The sequence below is a fragment of the Neocloeon triangulifer genome, unplaced genomic scaffold (assembly GCF_031216515.1).
Source record: "Neocloeon triangulifer isolate White Clay Creek 2 clone unplaced genomic scaffold, ASM3121651v1 ptg000003l, whole genome shotgun sequence".
Classification (NCBI taxonomy): domain Eukaryota; kingdom Metazoa; phylum Arthropoda; class Insecta; order Ephemeroptera; family Baetidae; genus Neocloeon; species Neocloeon triangulifer.
The window spans coordinates 10,659,702-10,673,940 of NW_026775546.1; the positions used below are offsets into that span (position 1 = coordinate 10,659,702).

Here is a 14,239-nt window from a genome sequence, read left to right on the forward strand (position 1 = left end):
CTTTTGAAAAACTGGCGCCATTTTGATCACGTGACTGCTCCGATCACGGAACAACAGAGGGAGTGGTGGTCATCTGTTTTTATGCGCCTTTTGACCCTCGCAGCTTGCTTTGGAGATTAAAATTAGAAAATCTGAAACATCTCTGGCGATCAGAAACACCGAATTCAGACAGAACTTGCGAGTTTCGATCCGCTAGCAGAACTTTGAACTTCCCCGACGCGCGAGCACCGTCGATTGCGGCCTCCGAGGAAGCAGATTTTTATGGAAGTAAGAATCAATTAAGAACCCCGAGCGACTTGCCTTAGACTTTAACTTTACTCACCAATTCTTTTCCATTTGCAGAACGTTTAATTGTTGAACTAATGGGAGAATCTGCCGAAATTGAAGAGCCCGCACTCTGCCTAAATGAAGAATTCGACAAAGTCGTTCTCATGTACGAAGAATTCTGGTGAAAATCTGAAATATAAACCCGATCGCTCAATTCAACTTGCAAAACGATTTTTAATCTGATTTTTCACGATTGCAGGGAGCAGCAGGTCGAGCAGCAGATCGGTCGGTGAGGACAAAGTTGAAGCGAAGCGGTCCAAGCGCAGCAACTGCGACCTGGGAAGGATGGCGCAGTCAGCGGGCGCGTCCGTCTCAGGGGCGGCTTCCAACTCGGACCTGGTCAGCCTGTTCGAGTGTCCTGTCTGCTTCGACCATGTTTTGCCTCCGATTCAGCAGTGCCAGAGTGGCCATCTCGTTTGCGCCTCCTGCCGCCCTAAACTCTCATGCTGTCCCACTTGCAGGGGTCCACTTGGTAATTATAAAATAAAATCTCCCAATAAGCAAGAGATAACTTTTCAGAAAGATTTTTATAAGTCCTGCTTTCTGATTTAAAAATAAAAAATATTTAGAATCTTGGTTGATTATTTAAATTTTGAATTAAGCATAAAAGTTCCAATTTAATGTATTTATTATTTTTCATGCGTGAGACTTTTTTTAATTCACATTTTTAATGCTTTCCTTAAAATAATTTGACATGAATAGTTTAAATCAGACGTCAAAAATATATAAAATTCATGCACATTAAAATTTATATATTATAACCTTTATTTTTATTAATTCTTTTTTATTGATATTTTAATTGAAATTACTGAAATTTATCTTGTATTCCAGGAAATATTCGCAACCTGGCTATGGAGAGGGTTGCGATTATTAATTCTTTTTTATTGATATTTTAATTGAAATTACTGAAATTTATCTTGTATTCCAGGAAATATTCGCAACCTGGCTATGGAGAGGGTTGCGATGACAGTGATGTTTCCCTGCAAGTACGCCTCGATGGGTTGTGAATCAACCCTCTCACACACAGACAAGGTTGAACACGAGGACAGTTGTGATTTCCGACCTTACGTTTGCCCATGTCCGGGCGCCGTCTGCAAGTGGGGCGGCCCTCTTGAAAATGTCATGGCTCACCTGATGTCGGCACACAAGTCAATCACCACATTACAAGGTAAATTAAAATTCGCTTTAATTTATTGAAAAAATTATTAAAAAAATGTCTTTGCAGGAGAGGACATAGTGTTTCTGGCCACAGACATAAATCTGCCTGGAGCTGTCGACTGGGTGATGATGCAGTCCTGCTTTGGCCACCATTTTATGCTAATCCTCGAAAAGCAGGAAAAGTATGAGGGGCACCCCCAATTTTTTGCTGTTGTACAAATCATCGGATCGAGGAAGCAAGCAGAGAATTTTGCCTACCGGTAAATTAGTAAAAACGATTTTACTTTATTCTACCGATTTGCTAAATTATGAATTTTTAAATTATTTATTATAAATTTTGCTTGAATGCTTTGAAATGCATCCCAATTTTTGAAAAAGCGTTAATATAAATATTTATATATAAATTAACAAATTTAATTTTATTTAGGCTCGAGTTAAATGGAATGCGACGGCGTCTGACGTACGAAGCCACGCCGCGCTCTATTCACGAAGGTGTTTCGACTGCAATTCATAATTCCGACTGCCTTGTCTTTGACCCCAGTATCGCGCAGTTATTCTCGGACAATGGCAATCTGGGAATAAACGTCACCATCTCCACAGTGACCAATCTGTAGCCGGTCGAAGAAAGGCGTGAGATTTCTTGATTGCCTCTTTTTGTTTTTAACCAAGGTGATATTTGACAAAAACTTCTGTATTCTGAATTGCGTACTCTCGGAGTAATCTTTTCTGCGAGTCTCAGATCTCATTTCTAATTTAAAAATGAGCTTTATGTGTAGCCATGTTGAAAATTTCACTAAAGCTAGAGAGATCTTTTCATTTCATTGACGTAGCTTTTTATCCTCATATATAAATGAGCGGTGCTTCAAGCCGAAAGTTACACCTAAACACACGCTGTAGGTAATTCATAATATTACTCATTTAAAATAAAAATTTCAAGAGCGTTGAAATTTTTGGATTTTTATTCATTATCCGTCTCTCCTTTACTTCCAGCCTTATTTTTGCTGTTCGGAGATTCAAGCATTATCGTAACGGGACCGTCGTTCTCAATTTCAACTTGCATATATTCCCCAAACTTTCCATCTGAAATCGATTTATTAAACATAAGAAAATTATTACAAAATCTAATTACAATGTCAACCTTTGACTAATTCCGACTTGTAATGTTTTCTCAATTCTGCCAAGAAGTTATCATAAAACGATCTGGCAGCGTCAGGACCCATTGAGTTGTGAAAATCTGGCTTGTTTCCTTTCAGTTCGTGATAAAGGGTGAATTGGCTGATGCAAAGAATTTCTCCTTGTTTGTCCTTCACGCTGCTTTTCCATCGGACGCCAGAGTCGTCGTCGAAGAGACGAACATTCAAAATTTTACGAACTCTGAAATGAAAATTTAAATTTAACAAAAGCTAGCAAAATTTTTAAACTTTTACCGACATGTATTCCAAATCAACTGGGCCGTCGTCTCGACAGATTCCAATGAGGACGCACAGTCCTTTTTCTATGCTTGAAACAATCTCCCCATTCACTAAACGTAATGGAAATAAATTTGAAATTGTATATTATTAAATAATTGCTTAGCTAACCTGAGACTTGCGCCCTGCGGACCCTTTGAATCAGTGCTCTCATATCTTATTGTCTCTTGAGAAACTGTTGAATCTAAAATATAAAAAAATTATATTAATATCGTTTTTTTTAATCAAATAATTTAAATTTTACATCCATAAGAACCTTCAAAGTAATAAGAATCTCATCGGAGAATAATTAGGCAAGTTAAATTGACTTGGAACTTTAGAATTAGTTTTCTTGGATTCTAATAAAAAATGTTGGTTAAGAACAAAAGAGTTAAATTAAAGAAAACACGAATAAAACAAAAAATGCTTATATCATTTCTGAAAATTAAAGAATATAAATAATGTTAAAAATCAATTGTACCTGGATCAAGAAAAATTTTGTTTTTCGAAAGTGTTGATCGTGTTGATACACGTTTCTGCGTAAGCTGCCATCTGTGTTTAGTAATGGAAACCAATTTTTAACAAGTTAGAGAAATACATAATAACGTATGCAAGAAGTGATTAAATAAAATTAACCATATTAACAATATAACACATTTTTATTACATAGCTCATGGCTTAATTTTTTTTTAAACTACATGACAAAAGCCATTTTTTTTTTAACTCGCACCGACACTTATTTTTGGTAATTGTAATAATTTTTATTATTTTATATTTCGATGTATATTTTGTACATATCCATAGCGCTAGCGTTGAAAAATTAACATTTTTGATATTTTTTATTTTACTTTTTAATCTCGGAGCAGTTGTAATGGTAGATTAAGATTTTCAGTCAAAACTAGATTAGAATAAATAAATAAATACTTATGAATTATTATGAAGGCCTGTGTAATTCACAGTTTCGCCTTGTGCCCCTGCTCGAGCGGATGCAGGCAACCATGACTTACTGACGCGGCCCACTGGTTGCATAAATCATAAATACAAGGGGCGCTCACGATTTGTTTCAGAAATTTTATTTATTTTCATTAATATATCAAGCAGTGACATATTGAGTTTTTTTATTTAAAAATTTGAATATCTTTTCCATTTTGTAGCACTAAATTTTCATTTACTGTGCAATTTTGTTTTTATAAGCAATTTTTTAGTTTGTCATTCAATTCAAGTGGGTTTTGTCCTCTTCATCAAGATTGGGCAATGTTATTGGAGCTGTTGGGAACAAAGCCTTATTTTCGACTTTAAATTTTATCTTTGAGCTCACAAGTGCAGTTGTCAAAATCTTATCACGTCCTTGAGTATAAAAGGACCATTCAAATTTTTTGACGTTGCATTATTCTATTAAAATGAAGCGGTTAGTTTTGCTGTGCGTCATTGCAGTAAGAATTTTTTTATGGCTTTTAAAAAAATTTTCATTTAAATTAATTACAATCAGGCATGCTGCACGGCGAAAATCAGCGCTGAAGAGAAATGTGTGCCTTCGGTGACTCGCTCGAGCTCTGTGAAGGGAAACATCTGCAAAGGAGCCCTCATCTTTGAAGACAACTTTGATTTCTTGGATCTGTCAAAATGGAGCCACGAAGTGACCATGGCCGGCGGTGGCGTCAGTTTTTCATTTTAAAAATCAAAAGTTTTGGGTTTAAATTTTGAAAAATTTCAGAACTGGGAGTTCCAAGTCTACTGGGCCGACCCTGCCAACAGCTTCACTCAGAACGGAAATTTAAACATCCACCCTGGCAAGTTGGCTGACATTTACGGCAACGATTTCCTCTACAGCGGCACTTTAGACTTGGGTCCTACGTAATCATTATGACGATATACAAAATTTAAAATTTCTTTAACAAAACAAATCTTACAATAGCTGCACCCAGTCTTGGAATTATGGTTGCGTAAGAACTGGAAATTCTGAGAACATCATCAATCCTGCAACCTCCGCCCGTCTCCACACAATCAACACCTTTGGTTTCACTTATGGACAGGTTGAGGCTCGCGCCCGTATTCCTGCCGGCGATTGGATTTGGCCTGGTATATTTTTGCAAATTTTTTATTAATTTTAATATTTATGAAAATACAATTAATTAAATTTTTCATAGCTATTTGGATGATGCCCCGTTATGACGTATATGGTGGATGGCCCACTAGTGGTGAAATCGACATTATGGAATCACGTGGAAATCGCGAGTTGGGATCCTTCGGCGGCGCCGGCGTCAACATTGGCGTAGAACAGATCTCGTCCACCATGCACTGGGGCCCAGATCCAGGACACAATAGGTACTACCAGACCCACTGGGAGAGGAACTCTGCCGCAGGAAATGGTTACAACAACGATTTCCATCTGTACCAAGTTGAATGGACCCCTGGTATGTCTCATTTTCAGATCATTTAATATATGCGAATCAATGAATTTAATTTTGCGTAATACTAAAAATTGCTTTCATTTAAGATTTTTTTAAAAATAAATTCATTCAATTAATTTTATATTATTTTCAATGATTTCAGATTACATCAAATTCGCTATTGATAATGTTGAGTTGGGCACTGTTGCTCCTCCCCCTGGTGGTTTCTACGAGCTGGGTGGTTTTGCCAATGAGGGTATTGGTAACCCCTGGGGCGGCTCCAAAATGGCACCTTTCGACCAAGAGGTTAATTTCTATCTTAAAAAATGAAAATTAATTTAATTCTTACTTTTCTCTATACATTGACAGTTTTATCTGATCCTGAACGTGGCCGTCGGTGGAACCAACGGTTTCTTCCCCGACGGAGTTGCCAATCCTGGCGGCAAACCCTGGGTCAACGGCTCTCCAGTGGTTAGTTTCTTGAAGGCATATTATTCGGATAAAATTTTTATATAAATTTCTTGCACGCAGGCGTTCAGAGACTTCTGGGAAAACAGAGCTCAGTGGGAGCCAACCTGGCAGGGCGACACCACCGACATGCTGGTCGATTACGTCAGAGTTTGGGCTTTGTAAATTTAAAATTGTAAAAAAAATCAATAAAATCTGCAATCGCTGATTTAAAAAAAAAATTAAAACTTATTTGAATGAATGACAGTCCTAGCAGACCTACGACTTAATTTTTACAGTTGACACATTTACTGTAGCGCGCAACTGGTACGCAATACACTTCTATACGGCCTATTTTAACTGCAAATTTTTTAATATCCTATAATATAATATTTTGTTGGAATAAAAGTTGTGAAGGCGAATACTTTATTGTTATTATGTATAGATAACAGACGCAGCGCTCTAGCAATAAGCGCAAACCGAGTTCATGGTGATATTTTTCACCTCAAAATAATTCACGTCTTGTTGAACTATTTATTTAATAACTATAATTACCTTATTTGATATAACTCAATATATTTGGAAAATAAAAATGTTATTTTTAGGGAGTGCTAATAATAGTAACAATATAATCTATGATGCAACGAGATATCAATTAATGTTAAAAAAAGTATTTTAAGACAAAATTTATTTCCAAAGTTGGAACTTCATGAAAAAGTAACAAGTAAAGGGAAGAGAGTGTTGTTTTTTAACTTCCTAGTATTGCGGTTGTTAACCTCCATAATTTTATTATGATTTTTTTATGAAATGTGATAAGATTTTTAGAACTGCATTTTTTGTGTCACCCGAGGTGTAATTAAGAACAATTTCAACAACTATAGTAGCAATTTGGATGCATTGCTTATTGCTTCTTTGACGTGTTTTGACCTGTTAAGCGTCAAGGACCATCTCGCAATGAAAATAATAATATGATCATTCTATTGTTGAGAATGGAAATTCAGAGGAAGTTATTCCTTATCAGCAGAACAAACATTAAACATCATGTATAAATATGATGTGGTTTGGTTATTTTTAACACTCGTCGGTCCAACTTCAAACTATGAAGTCGGACGTGCTACTTGTTTCAGCCATTTCAGTAAGTTTAATTAAATTACAAGGCATATTTATTCAATGATTACGATAAGAAAATTCAGATCATTGTTTCATTGTTGATATCATTGCTGTATTGTGTAGTCAAAAGTGCTTTACAAAGGTTACGGAAACGTTCATTCCTTTCTATTTTATTTTCTTAAATTCTGTGTGTATTCAGATTTTTCAGAGTTGGAAAATGAATAAAACTGGACAAATTATTTTGTATAGGTGGTTTGCCTCTTTTTGGCGGACGTTGACGCACAATGCGTGCCTTCGGTCACTCGATCGTCCACTGTCAAGGGAACGATCTGCAAAGGTGCCCTGATCTTTGAGGACAACTTTAACTACCTGGACAAGAGCAAGTGGAGCCACGAAGTTACCTTGGCCGGCGGAGGCGTCAGTTTTTTCTTTTTAAATTTAATATGATTATACAAGATGAAAAATATTTTAGAATTGGGAATTTCAAGTTTACTGGGATAAACCTGCGAACAGTTTCACCAGTAATGGAAATCTGAACATTCACCCCGGAAAACTCGCCGACATTTACGGCAACAATTTTCTTTACAGCGGAACTATGAACATGAACCCTGGGTCAGTTGTATTTTCAGAAAATATATATTCTTATATTTGGGACTTTTTATTTCAGCTGCACACAGGACATGGCTTGGGGATGCTCGAGGACCGGAAATGCGAATAATATATTGAACCCCATTACCGCCGCCCGCCTGCACACGATCAACACGTTTAGCTTTGCGTACGGAAAGGTTGAAGTCCGGGCCCGTTTACCTGCTGGTGACTGGCTGTGGCCTGGTAAGAATTATGAGAGAGAAAAAAAGAAATTGAAAAAATCATTCTTTAATTATATAATTTAGAGAAAATTGTGTTTCTCACTTTTTTAACTTTTTAATTATTATTTTTTTTTAATTGCAAATTTAAATTTTTCACTTTTGATTAAAAGCTATTTGGATGATGCCACGGAACAGCGTTTACGGCGGTTGGCCGACTAGCGGTGAAATCGACATAATGGAATCCAGAGGAAATAGGAACCTCCGCTCTGGCAATGTCAACATCGGCGTCGAACAGGTCGGCGCCACCATGCACTGGGGTCCCAATCCCAACAACAACCGTTTTCAACAGACCCACTGGGAGAAGAACTCTGCCCAGAACCAAGGATACGACAGAGCTTTCCACCTTTATCAAGTCGAGTGGACTCCCAGTAATTATTTTTTTGCGCGACAAAAAATTTTTATTCCAATTTTTAATTTTCATTGTCCTAGATTATATCAAATTTAGCGTGGACAATGTTGAAATAGGCAGAACTACCCCTCCAGCTGGAGGATTTTATCAAATGGGTGGTTTTTCAAATAACGGCATCGCAAACCCTTGGGCTTCTGGCACCAAAATGGCTCCATTTGATCAAGAGGTTAATTTTTTTATATATTTCTCTATAAAAATTTTCTTCAATTTTAAAATCTGAAGTTCTACCTGATCCTGAACTTGGCTGTCGGTGGCACCAATGGGTACTTCCCTGACGGAGCATCCAACCCTGGTGGCAAACCCTGGTCAAACGGCTCTCCCACCGTAATCATTATTTTGTTTTTCATAATTGTAAATCATAAAAAAAAACTATTTTCAGGCTTACAAAGAATTCTGGGAAGGACGTGGTCAGTGGGAACCGACCTGGCAGGGTAGCTCCACTGACATGCTGGTTGATTACGTCAAAGTTTGGGCTCTTTGAGTAAAAATTAATTTTTAATTTTTGAAAAAAAAATTGATGAAATGTTTCTTGTAAAGGGTAAATTTTTTTGAATAAAATTCACCAATTAAAATTTTTGCAACATATTTTCTGAAATTTATTTTGTAACAATGACCAGCAGATTAAACATTTCTAGGGATTTGCGTATGCAGTGAGAGTGACGATAATAATTAGCAGCGTAGAGTGTGTGTGTCTTGTGTGAGTTGTGGCATAATTGAAGGTTTTGCTCTTTCACTTTTAATAATTTCCACTCCGATTACGCTCACAGCTTTTCTCTCGCGATTTACTTTCTAACAGAGCATTATACAATTTTTTTTTCGTGATTTTCATTTTTCTCTTTCTGTAGTAAAAAAAGACAAAATTTTCTTTCTGACTCGTCTTGTTTTAAAACTTTAACAACAACAAGCTCATGGAATTTTTATGGTTTTTTCTCTCGTTTTTTTTATGCGATTGCGTATTTAAAATTTAAACATTCATTGGTTACTGCGCTTGAATTGATCAACATGATTTTTAGTTCCACATTTAGTAATTGAGAATTATACACAGCAAAATGACGAAAACCGCAAGGGTGGTGAAATTTTAAAACGGTCCAAATTACTATATTAAAAAATTTTGCGATCAGATTTGATTTTCGTCTCTTACCATTCATTATATGTATTTTTGCAAAAGTTTCTTCTAAGTTATGCAAAATTTAATCTTTTTGTGATTAGATGTGGTTTAGATTGAAGTAGTTTTTTTTTTAATCTTATCATATTATTACACAGTACCAAAAGACAAGATTTTCTTTTAGTAACTTTGAATACTGACAGGGGTTTAAGGTGTTTTGCACATCTTTTTTCCACATGGGGACACTACAGAATGCTGACGTTTTTTTTAAGATGGGCGCTTCTGGCGTACACAATAATATATATAATTATTTAGGCAATCATTGTGATGAAAAAATGTTCAAGTAACAATCGATTTTTAATATATTTTCTTAATATAACGGTAATAGTGTTTTAATTATAACTTTGTGATGGTGATCCAAGTAATAATATAATAATAGCGTCCTGCAAAACGTCTATTCTTCAAGTTAATATCACAGTGAGTACAACATTTAAATTTCCGCTCGCAATCATTATAAGCACTCTTCTCGTCTATTGTGATAAAAAGCAGCAGTTTTCGTCTTGAAAAGTTTTTTTTACATTTATTTACAATATTTATATATAGGTGTGGTGGTTTCTTACTTTTTGCTGTGTGACTGCGGTATTTCGGTAGCATGATGATAAAATTCTTTATAATACACTAGGATACAGTAGCGGCCTGTTCTGATCGCTACCTATACACTTAGGCGCTTGATTACATGTTTTCTTTTCTCTGCTCGGGGGGCGATTCTCTCACAATGATATGGCTTTTTGATGTATAAATAATGTTCCTCGATAATAAAAAATTTATGTCGCGTGTTGGTTGTCTTTTTCTTTCTTGTAAAGCTATGCGTTCACTCACTCGTACAATTTATAGTTTTCTTTTTCTTCTTCTATTCGTCCATTTTTTCTTTCAATATTAAATTTTATTTTAGACTTCTTGCGCGTCTCACCTTCTGTGTTTCTCAATTCTTTATATCTTAGCACTTGGAGTGTTTTTGTGTTTCTATAATTATATCTCACCGGAGAAGTTCAATAGTTTTGAGTCTGTCCGACTGAAAAGTCTTGCGGCGGTCCTCCCTTTGCAGGGACGAGCACCTTATTCCCACATACATTTTTTGTAATTTGCAAATATTCCAGCGAAATCACTCTTTGCCCGGCCACGGGAAACGAAACCAAAGCTCTGGCAAGTTAACGCAAAAATCAATGACAAAATACCGACACATAAATCTAATAATAAAGATTATTACGAGATACAAAAATATAAAAAAGGCGTAAAGCATTTAAATTTATTTAAAAAAATGAATTTTTTACTTTTTGCTCTGCTCATTTCTCAGTGCGGCGCGCGTTGCCAATGAAAAAGTTGCTCATCTCTTGTGTGATTGTCTCCACCGAAGCTGGCGCGAAACTCAAAATAATCAAATATCACAGTTCGCCATTCACAAAATTGGTTTGGATTTTCCCACCGGAAAATGAAAAGTGCCCAGTATGTTGAGAAAAAAAACCAACACCGAGAAATACCGCTCAGCAGGCAATTAATTAATGCAAATCATATGAAATAGTCAACGAAAATGAGGTCCCAAGTCAAGAAATCAAAAGTTTGGCCTGTCGAAAGTGATTTTGGTGTTTGAATGAATCGAGACGACTGCGCCGACAAACAACGTTTGAAATAAATTGAGATTGATTTGTCTTTTCGTTTTGGCAGTTTGGCGGGTTGTTTTTGGTTGGAATCAATAGAAAATTTTTGTCAGTCGTCCCAAAATGATTCAGGCAGTTATTCAGGCTTTTAAATGTAGGAGTAAGGGCCGTCGGTGAGGGCGCCGCAAAGCAGCAGTCAGGAGTTGTCGTCCTTGCCGCGCGTGTTGGCTCCACCGCCGCCTCCGCCGTTGCCGCTCCGACTAGGCTTGTACTCCAAACCAGGGTCGAATTGCATCAAGACAAACACCTTAAACAAAAAAATTACAATTTCGTTAAACAAATTTTTATATTAACTCGTTTTTTTTTAAATTTCTTAAAAATAAATCTATCTAATTTTTAAAATTAATTAAATACAAAATTATATTTATATATTAATTATTCGCTTAAAAAATCATTCTATAAGAAAGATGTAAATTTACTCATAATGTTTCAAAATATTGGAGATTAAAATTGAATTATTCAGATTTTTAAGATTTCTTTAGCTACTTAAAAAAATGGCTCTCATTTTTTTTTAATTAAAAAAGTTAATTGATTTTTACCTGATCAGTAGGCAACAGTTGAAAGTCATCTGGCGGGTTTGTGATAACATAACGTTTAGATGAGGCATCACAAGATGAGCTTGTATCCCGGAACCTGCATGTTTGGGATTGAACAAATGGATTAGTCCGGGCGATTTGGAACTGCTTGCAGAACAGATAATTTTGTGTAAGTGGTTATGAGTACATGGCGGTGCAATTACTACTCAAATGCAATGCAGTTATCAAGAAAAAGAGAATAATTTTTTAAAATGCAAAATTCCAATACGTAAAAAGAAAGAAAGAGAATCTGGGAAAAATATATGTATATATCAAAATAAAAAAGCCTCGACGCGAATTTTTTGTTAATTTGCTCCCGAGGCCATGTATAGATAAGTGTAACGAGCAAAATGGAAAGAAAACTGCTGCACAGATATCTAGTAAGGAGACTGTCTCAATAAGAGAGACGTAGTAATTATTTACAAAAATATTTATAAGAGATCACTGCCAATCAGTGGATAATATAAACAAAGCTAATTGATAAAATGAGGTGTATTTGAAGGTTGTGTAAGTGCCTTGTTTGTGTATAAATTCAGTGACAGTCACTCGAATATCAAGACTATGGTAAAAATGATGCTAAATTCTTGTCTTAGTTCTTAGTAAGTCAAAAGCGGGCATGCGAGACTTCAGGATGCCTCCTGAAGTGGAAAACTAAAAATCTATCAGCCGTCTGTGGCAAAAAGGAAGTGAAGGACATCCATCAATCAACCTTAATTAATTAAATTATTTCTAATAATAGGATTCAATAGGCGCTTTTTTAATTGACCTCGCGTTTTCGGTTTAATTTTTACTCTCAAGATATTTAATGATGCATATCCTTCCCACCACTAAAGTCAGAAGTGCTTTCATTCCAATAAAAATGTGTTAATCAAAAGTGGCAGAGCGCATTCAAAAATTACTGCTCTCATAGACAGCACAAAAGCTAAACGCTATAATCTCAAACTAAAGCTGCTGTTGACTACAGCAAATCAGCACAAACCACACTTTTAATAAGTAATTACCAAACTGCTCAGAATAATATATTAACAAATCGAGGATACAAACACACGCAGATTTTTTCTTATTATATATCGTAAAGAAGTGTATTTATAATTTTTATATAAAAATATCTGACAGTTTATTGTCACTATTTAAAGACTTGGCAAAGGTGCGTCTGCTTTTCTGTCGCTGCGACTTAAATACACGTTCAAAGGATCTGTCTCGCGCACACTACTTGACACAGATATGAAGTGATCAGGGAAGGAACTTGATAATTCACCTGTACCTGTATAGGCCGATACAAAGCATGCCGTATGATTTGAGCGCGGCCACAAACAGGTCGCCGTACTTCCCAGCCTCGCCGTATTGAGCCAGCGGACCGTCATACAACGAAATCTGACCTACGCGACACCGGTCTCGGTTGGAGAGGCTCTCCGGGGTACTGTAGCCCCCTCGGAGCCCCGCCCCCTCGGCCAGGATCAACTCCAGCTCAGGCGTAGCACCTCCGGTGATGAGTGAGCGAATTAGCGTCAAAGCGTTTTGATTGAAGTAAGTCTGAAAAATTAAATTTTTTTTTTTAATTTTCATAGAGTTTTAAAAGAGGCAATTATTTTTAGAATTTTTTACTCACAGTAGACATCAAAGAGTCGAGCACACTGACAGCGAAGGCTGTGCCGCAAGCGAAGGGTTGAGTCAGGTACAGTTCAGTGTCAGGGTCGTCGTCGTCGTCCTGATCCAAAAATTGTACGTTGCTATCGTTTACCAACTCTGTGGAAATATAAAATATAAATTGTAGTTAGGCAACTTGAGTGACACGCGAGTTCCAGGGGTTGCATAACTCATTTTATTCCAGGTTCTGTTTTAAACACTGCTTTTATTTATTTTATTTTTTAAATATAAATTAGAACAAACATCTTAAAAATGTCTGTTTAATTAAAATTCATTTCTATAATATTTTATTATTTGTGATAAAAAAAATTAATAAAAATAACCTATTTTCCCTTTACAACTTTACGTTTTAATTAAATTATATCTAAGTTAGAGGATTTTCTAATTTTCTCACCGGTAATCATAGGCACATTGGCTCCATAAACAGACCCTCTCCTCTGCAGAACAATTGGACTGCCAACGGGTGACAACAAGTCTTGCTCATTCGCTGTGGAAAGGAATTTAATAAAATTCTCCAACCTTTAAAAGTAGTTTTTTTTTGCTACTCACATTGACTGAGCACTCCAATAGTGTCATCGAAGGTCATGGCTTTGATGTTGAGCGAGGCGAGGATGGCCTCTTTGTCTGCGAGGGTAGGATCGTCGTTGCTGGGCACTTTGGCCGACAAGATAACGCACATATCACACAAGTTGACGTTCACCGCTCTCAGGTCTGCTCGACTCAACGGTGAACCCTGAGATTTTATTCAAAATAAAAAAAAAGAAGTTAAAAAATATTTTAAATTTTTTCTCCATACATTTAAAACAGAGATCTTAGGAAGATTCTGCAACATTTTCCACTCTCGGCGGATGTAGTCCACGGAACCAACAATTACGACGTGCTTCAGTTCGTGGTAGTGGAAGTTGGAGGCCCTCAAGGGCATCACCAGGTTGCGCAGACCGATCAAAGGAGAGTCTGGATCGGCGAACAGACACACTACCACGTGCCCGTTCAAAACAGTCATTGCAGCCTGATTTCGGTCCTTTTAAAAAGAACAAAA

At 36.4% G+C, this 14,239-nt stretch overlaps 4 protein-coding genes across 36 annotated transcripts in view; 2 read left to right on the top strand and 2 right to left on the bottom strand.

Annotated features, from left to right (window-relative positions):
* Positions 1-53: 53 nt before the first annotated feature.
* On the top strand, positions 54-3,104 carry LOC132192934 (E3 ubiquitin-protein ligase Siah1-like). Of its 2 annotated transcripts, none has more exons than XM_059613176.1 (6): positions 54-267; positions 343-448; positions 527-799; positions 1,256-1,495; positions 1,553-1,745; positions 1,913-3,104. In XM_059613176.1, the coding sequence occupies exons 2-6, from the start codon at positions 406-408 to the stop codon at positions 2,097-2,099; spliced, it is 936 nt and encodes a 311-aa protein (XP_059469159.1). In that variant the 5' UTR covers positions 54-267; positions 343-405; the 3' UTR covers positions 2,100-3,104. The 2 variants fall into 2 exon arrangements, with proteins under 2 accessions (XP_059469159.1, XP_059469160.1); XM_059613177.1 differs by having other exon boundaries at positions 343-433; positions 1,913-3,099.
* On the bottom strand, positions 2,406-3,483 carry LOC132192936 (D-aminoacyl-tRNA deacylase 1). Of its 3 annotated transcripts, none has more exons than XM_059613178.1 (5): positions 3,415-3,483; positions 3,066-3,138; positions 2,917-3,007; positions 2,624-2,859; positions 2,406-2,565 (listed from the first exon to the last, which is right to left on the bottom strand). In XM_059613178.1, the coding sequence occupies exons 2-5, from the start codon at positions 3,106-3,108 to the stop codon at positions 2,444-2,446; spliced, it is 492 nt and encodes a 163-aa protein (XP_059469161.1). In that variant the 5' UTR covers positions 3,109-3,138; positions 3,415-3,483; the 3' UTR covers positions 2,406-2,443. The 3 variants fall into 3 exon arrangements, with proteins under 3 accessions (XP_059469161.1, XP_059469162.1, XP_059469163.1); XM_059613179.1 differs by lacking the exon at positions 3,415-3,483 and adding an exon at positions 3,199-3,318; XM_059613180.1 differs by lacking the exon at positions 2,406-2,565 and having other exon boundaries at positions 2,717-2,859; positions 2,913-3,007.
* A 724-nt stretch (positions 3,484-4,207) lies between these two features.
* On the top strand, positions 4,208-8,743 carry LOC132205777 (uncharacterized). Its single transcript, XM_059635046.1, has 15 exons — positions 4,208-4,366; positions 4,423-4,590; positions 4,648-4,787; positions 4,849-5,012; positions 5,081-5,347; positions 5,487-5,629; positions 5,693-5,794; positions 5,855-5,941; positions 7,130-7,297; positions 7,353-7,492; positions 7,548-7,711; positions 7,860-8,117; positions 8,179-8,324; positions 8,381-8,482; positions 8,538-8,743. The coding sequence occupies exons 1-15, from the start codon at positions 4,334-4,336 to the stop codon at positions 8,637-8,639; spliced, it is 2,184 nt and encodes a 727-aa protein (XP_059491029.1). The 5' UTR covers positions 4,208-4,333; the 3' UTR covers positions 8,640-8,743.
* A 642-nt stretch (positions 8,744-9,385) lies between these two features.
* Positions 9,386-14,239, bottom strand: part of LOC132192806 (calcium-activated potassium channel slowpoke) — a 45,835-nt gene continuing 40,981 nt past the window's right edge. For 23 of the 30 annotated variants that reach the window (XM_059612942.1, XM_059612947.1, XM_059612941.1 and 20 more), the window contains 7 exons: positions 13,997-14,221; positions 13,750-13,933; positions 13,595-13,687; positions 13,163-13,299; positions 12,812-13,086; positions 11,518-11,611; positions 9,386-11,225 (listed from right to left, as the gene is read on the bottom strand). In XM_059612942.1, the coding sequence (XP_059468925.1) occupies positions 11,115-11,225; positions 11,518-11,611; positions 12,812-13,086; positions 13,163-13,299; positions 13,595-13,687; positions 13,750-13,933; positions 13,997-14,221 (1,119 nt within the window). In that variant the 3' untranslated portion in view covers positions 9,386-11,114. The remainder of the gene's footprint in view (positions 11,226-11,517; positions 11,612-12,811; positions 13,087-13,162; positions 13,300-13,594; positions 13,688-13,749; positions 13,934-13,996; positions 14,222-14,239) is intronic. The other 7 variants (XM_059612964.1, XM_059612967.1, XM_059612969.1 and 4 more) reach the window with 1 other exon arrangement.

Excerpts from the sequence above, each read along its gene's own strand:
- LOC132192936 (XM_059613178.1), bottom strand. The coding sequence starts at position 3,108 with ATGAGAGCACTGATTCAAAGGGTCCGCAGGGCGCAAGTCTCAG. Across the intron at positions 2,860-2,916 it reads CCAGTTGATTTGGAATACAT|AGTTCGTAAAATTTTGAATG; the intron begins GTCGGTAAAAGT and ends TTTTCATTTCAG. Across the intron at positions 2,566-2,623 it reads CAAGTCGGAATTAGTCAAAG|ATGGAAAGTTTGGGGAATAT; the intron begins GTTGACATTGTA and ends AATCGATTTCAG.
- LOC132205777 (XM_059635046.1), top strand. The coding sequence starts at position 4,334 with ATGAAGCGGTTAGTTTTGCTGTGCGTCATTGCA. Across the intron at positions 4,788-4,848 it reads ACTTTAGACTTGGGTCCTAC|CTGCACCCAGTCTTGGAATT; the intron begins GTAATCATTATG and ends ATCTTACAATAG. Across the intron at positions 7,493-7,547 it reads ACTATGAACATGAACCCTGG|CTGCACACAGGACATGGCTT; the intron begins GTCAGTTGTATT and ends TTTTTATTTCAG.
- LOC132192934 (XM_059613176.1), top strand. The coding sequence starts at position 406 with ATGAAGAATTCGACAAAGTCGTTCTCATGTACGAAGAATTCTG. Across the intron at positions 1,496-1,552 it reads GTCAATCACCACATTACAAG|GAGAGGACATAGTGTTTCTG; the intron begins GTAAATTAAAAT and ends ATGTCTTTGCAG. Across the intron at positions 1,746-1,912 it reads GCAGAGAATTTTGCCTACCG|GCTCGAGTTAAATGGAATGC; the intron begins GTAAATTAGTAA and ends AATTTTATTTAG.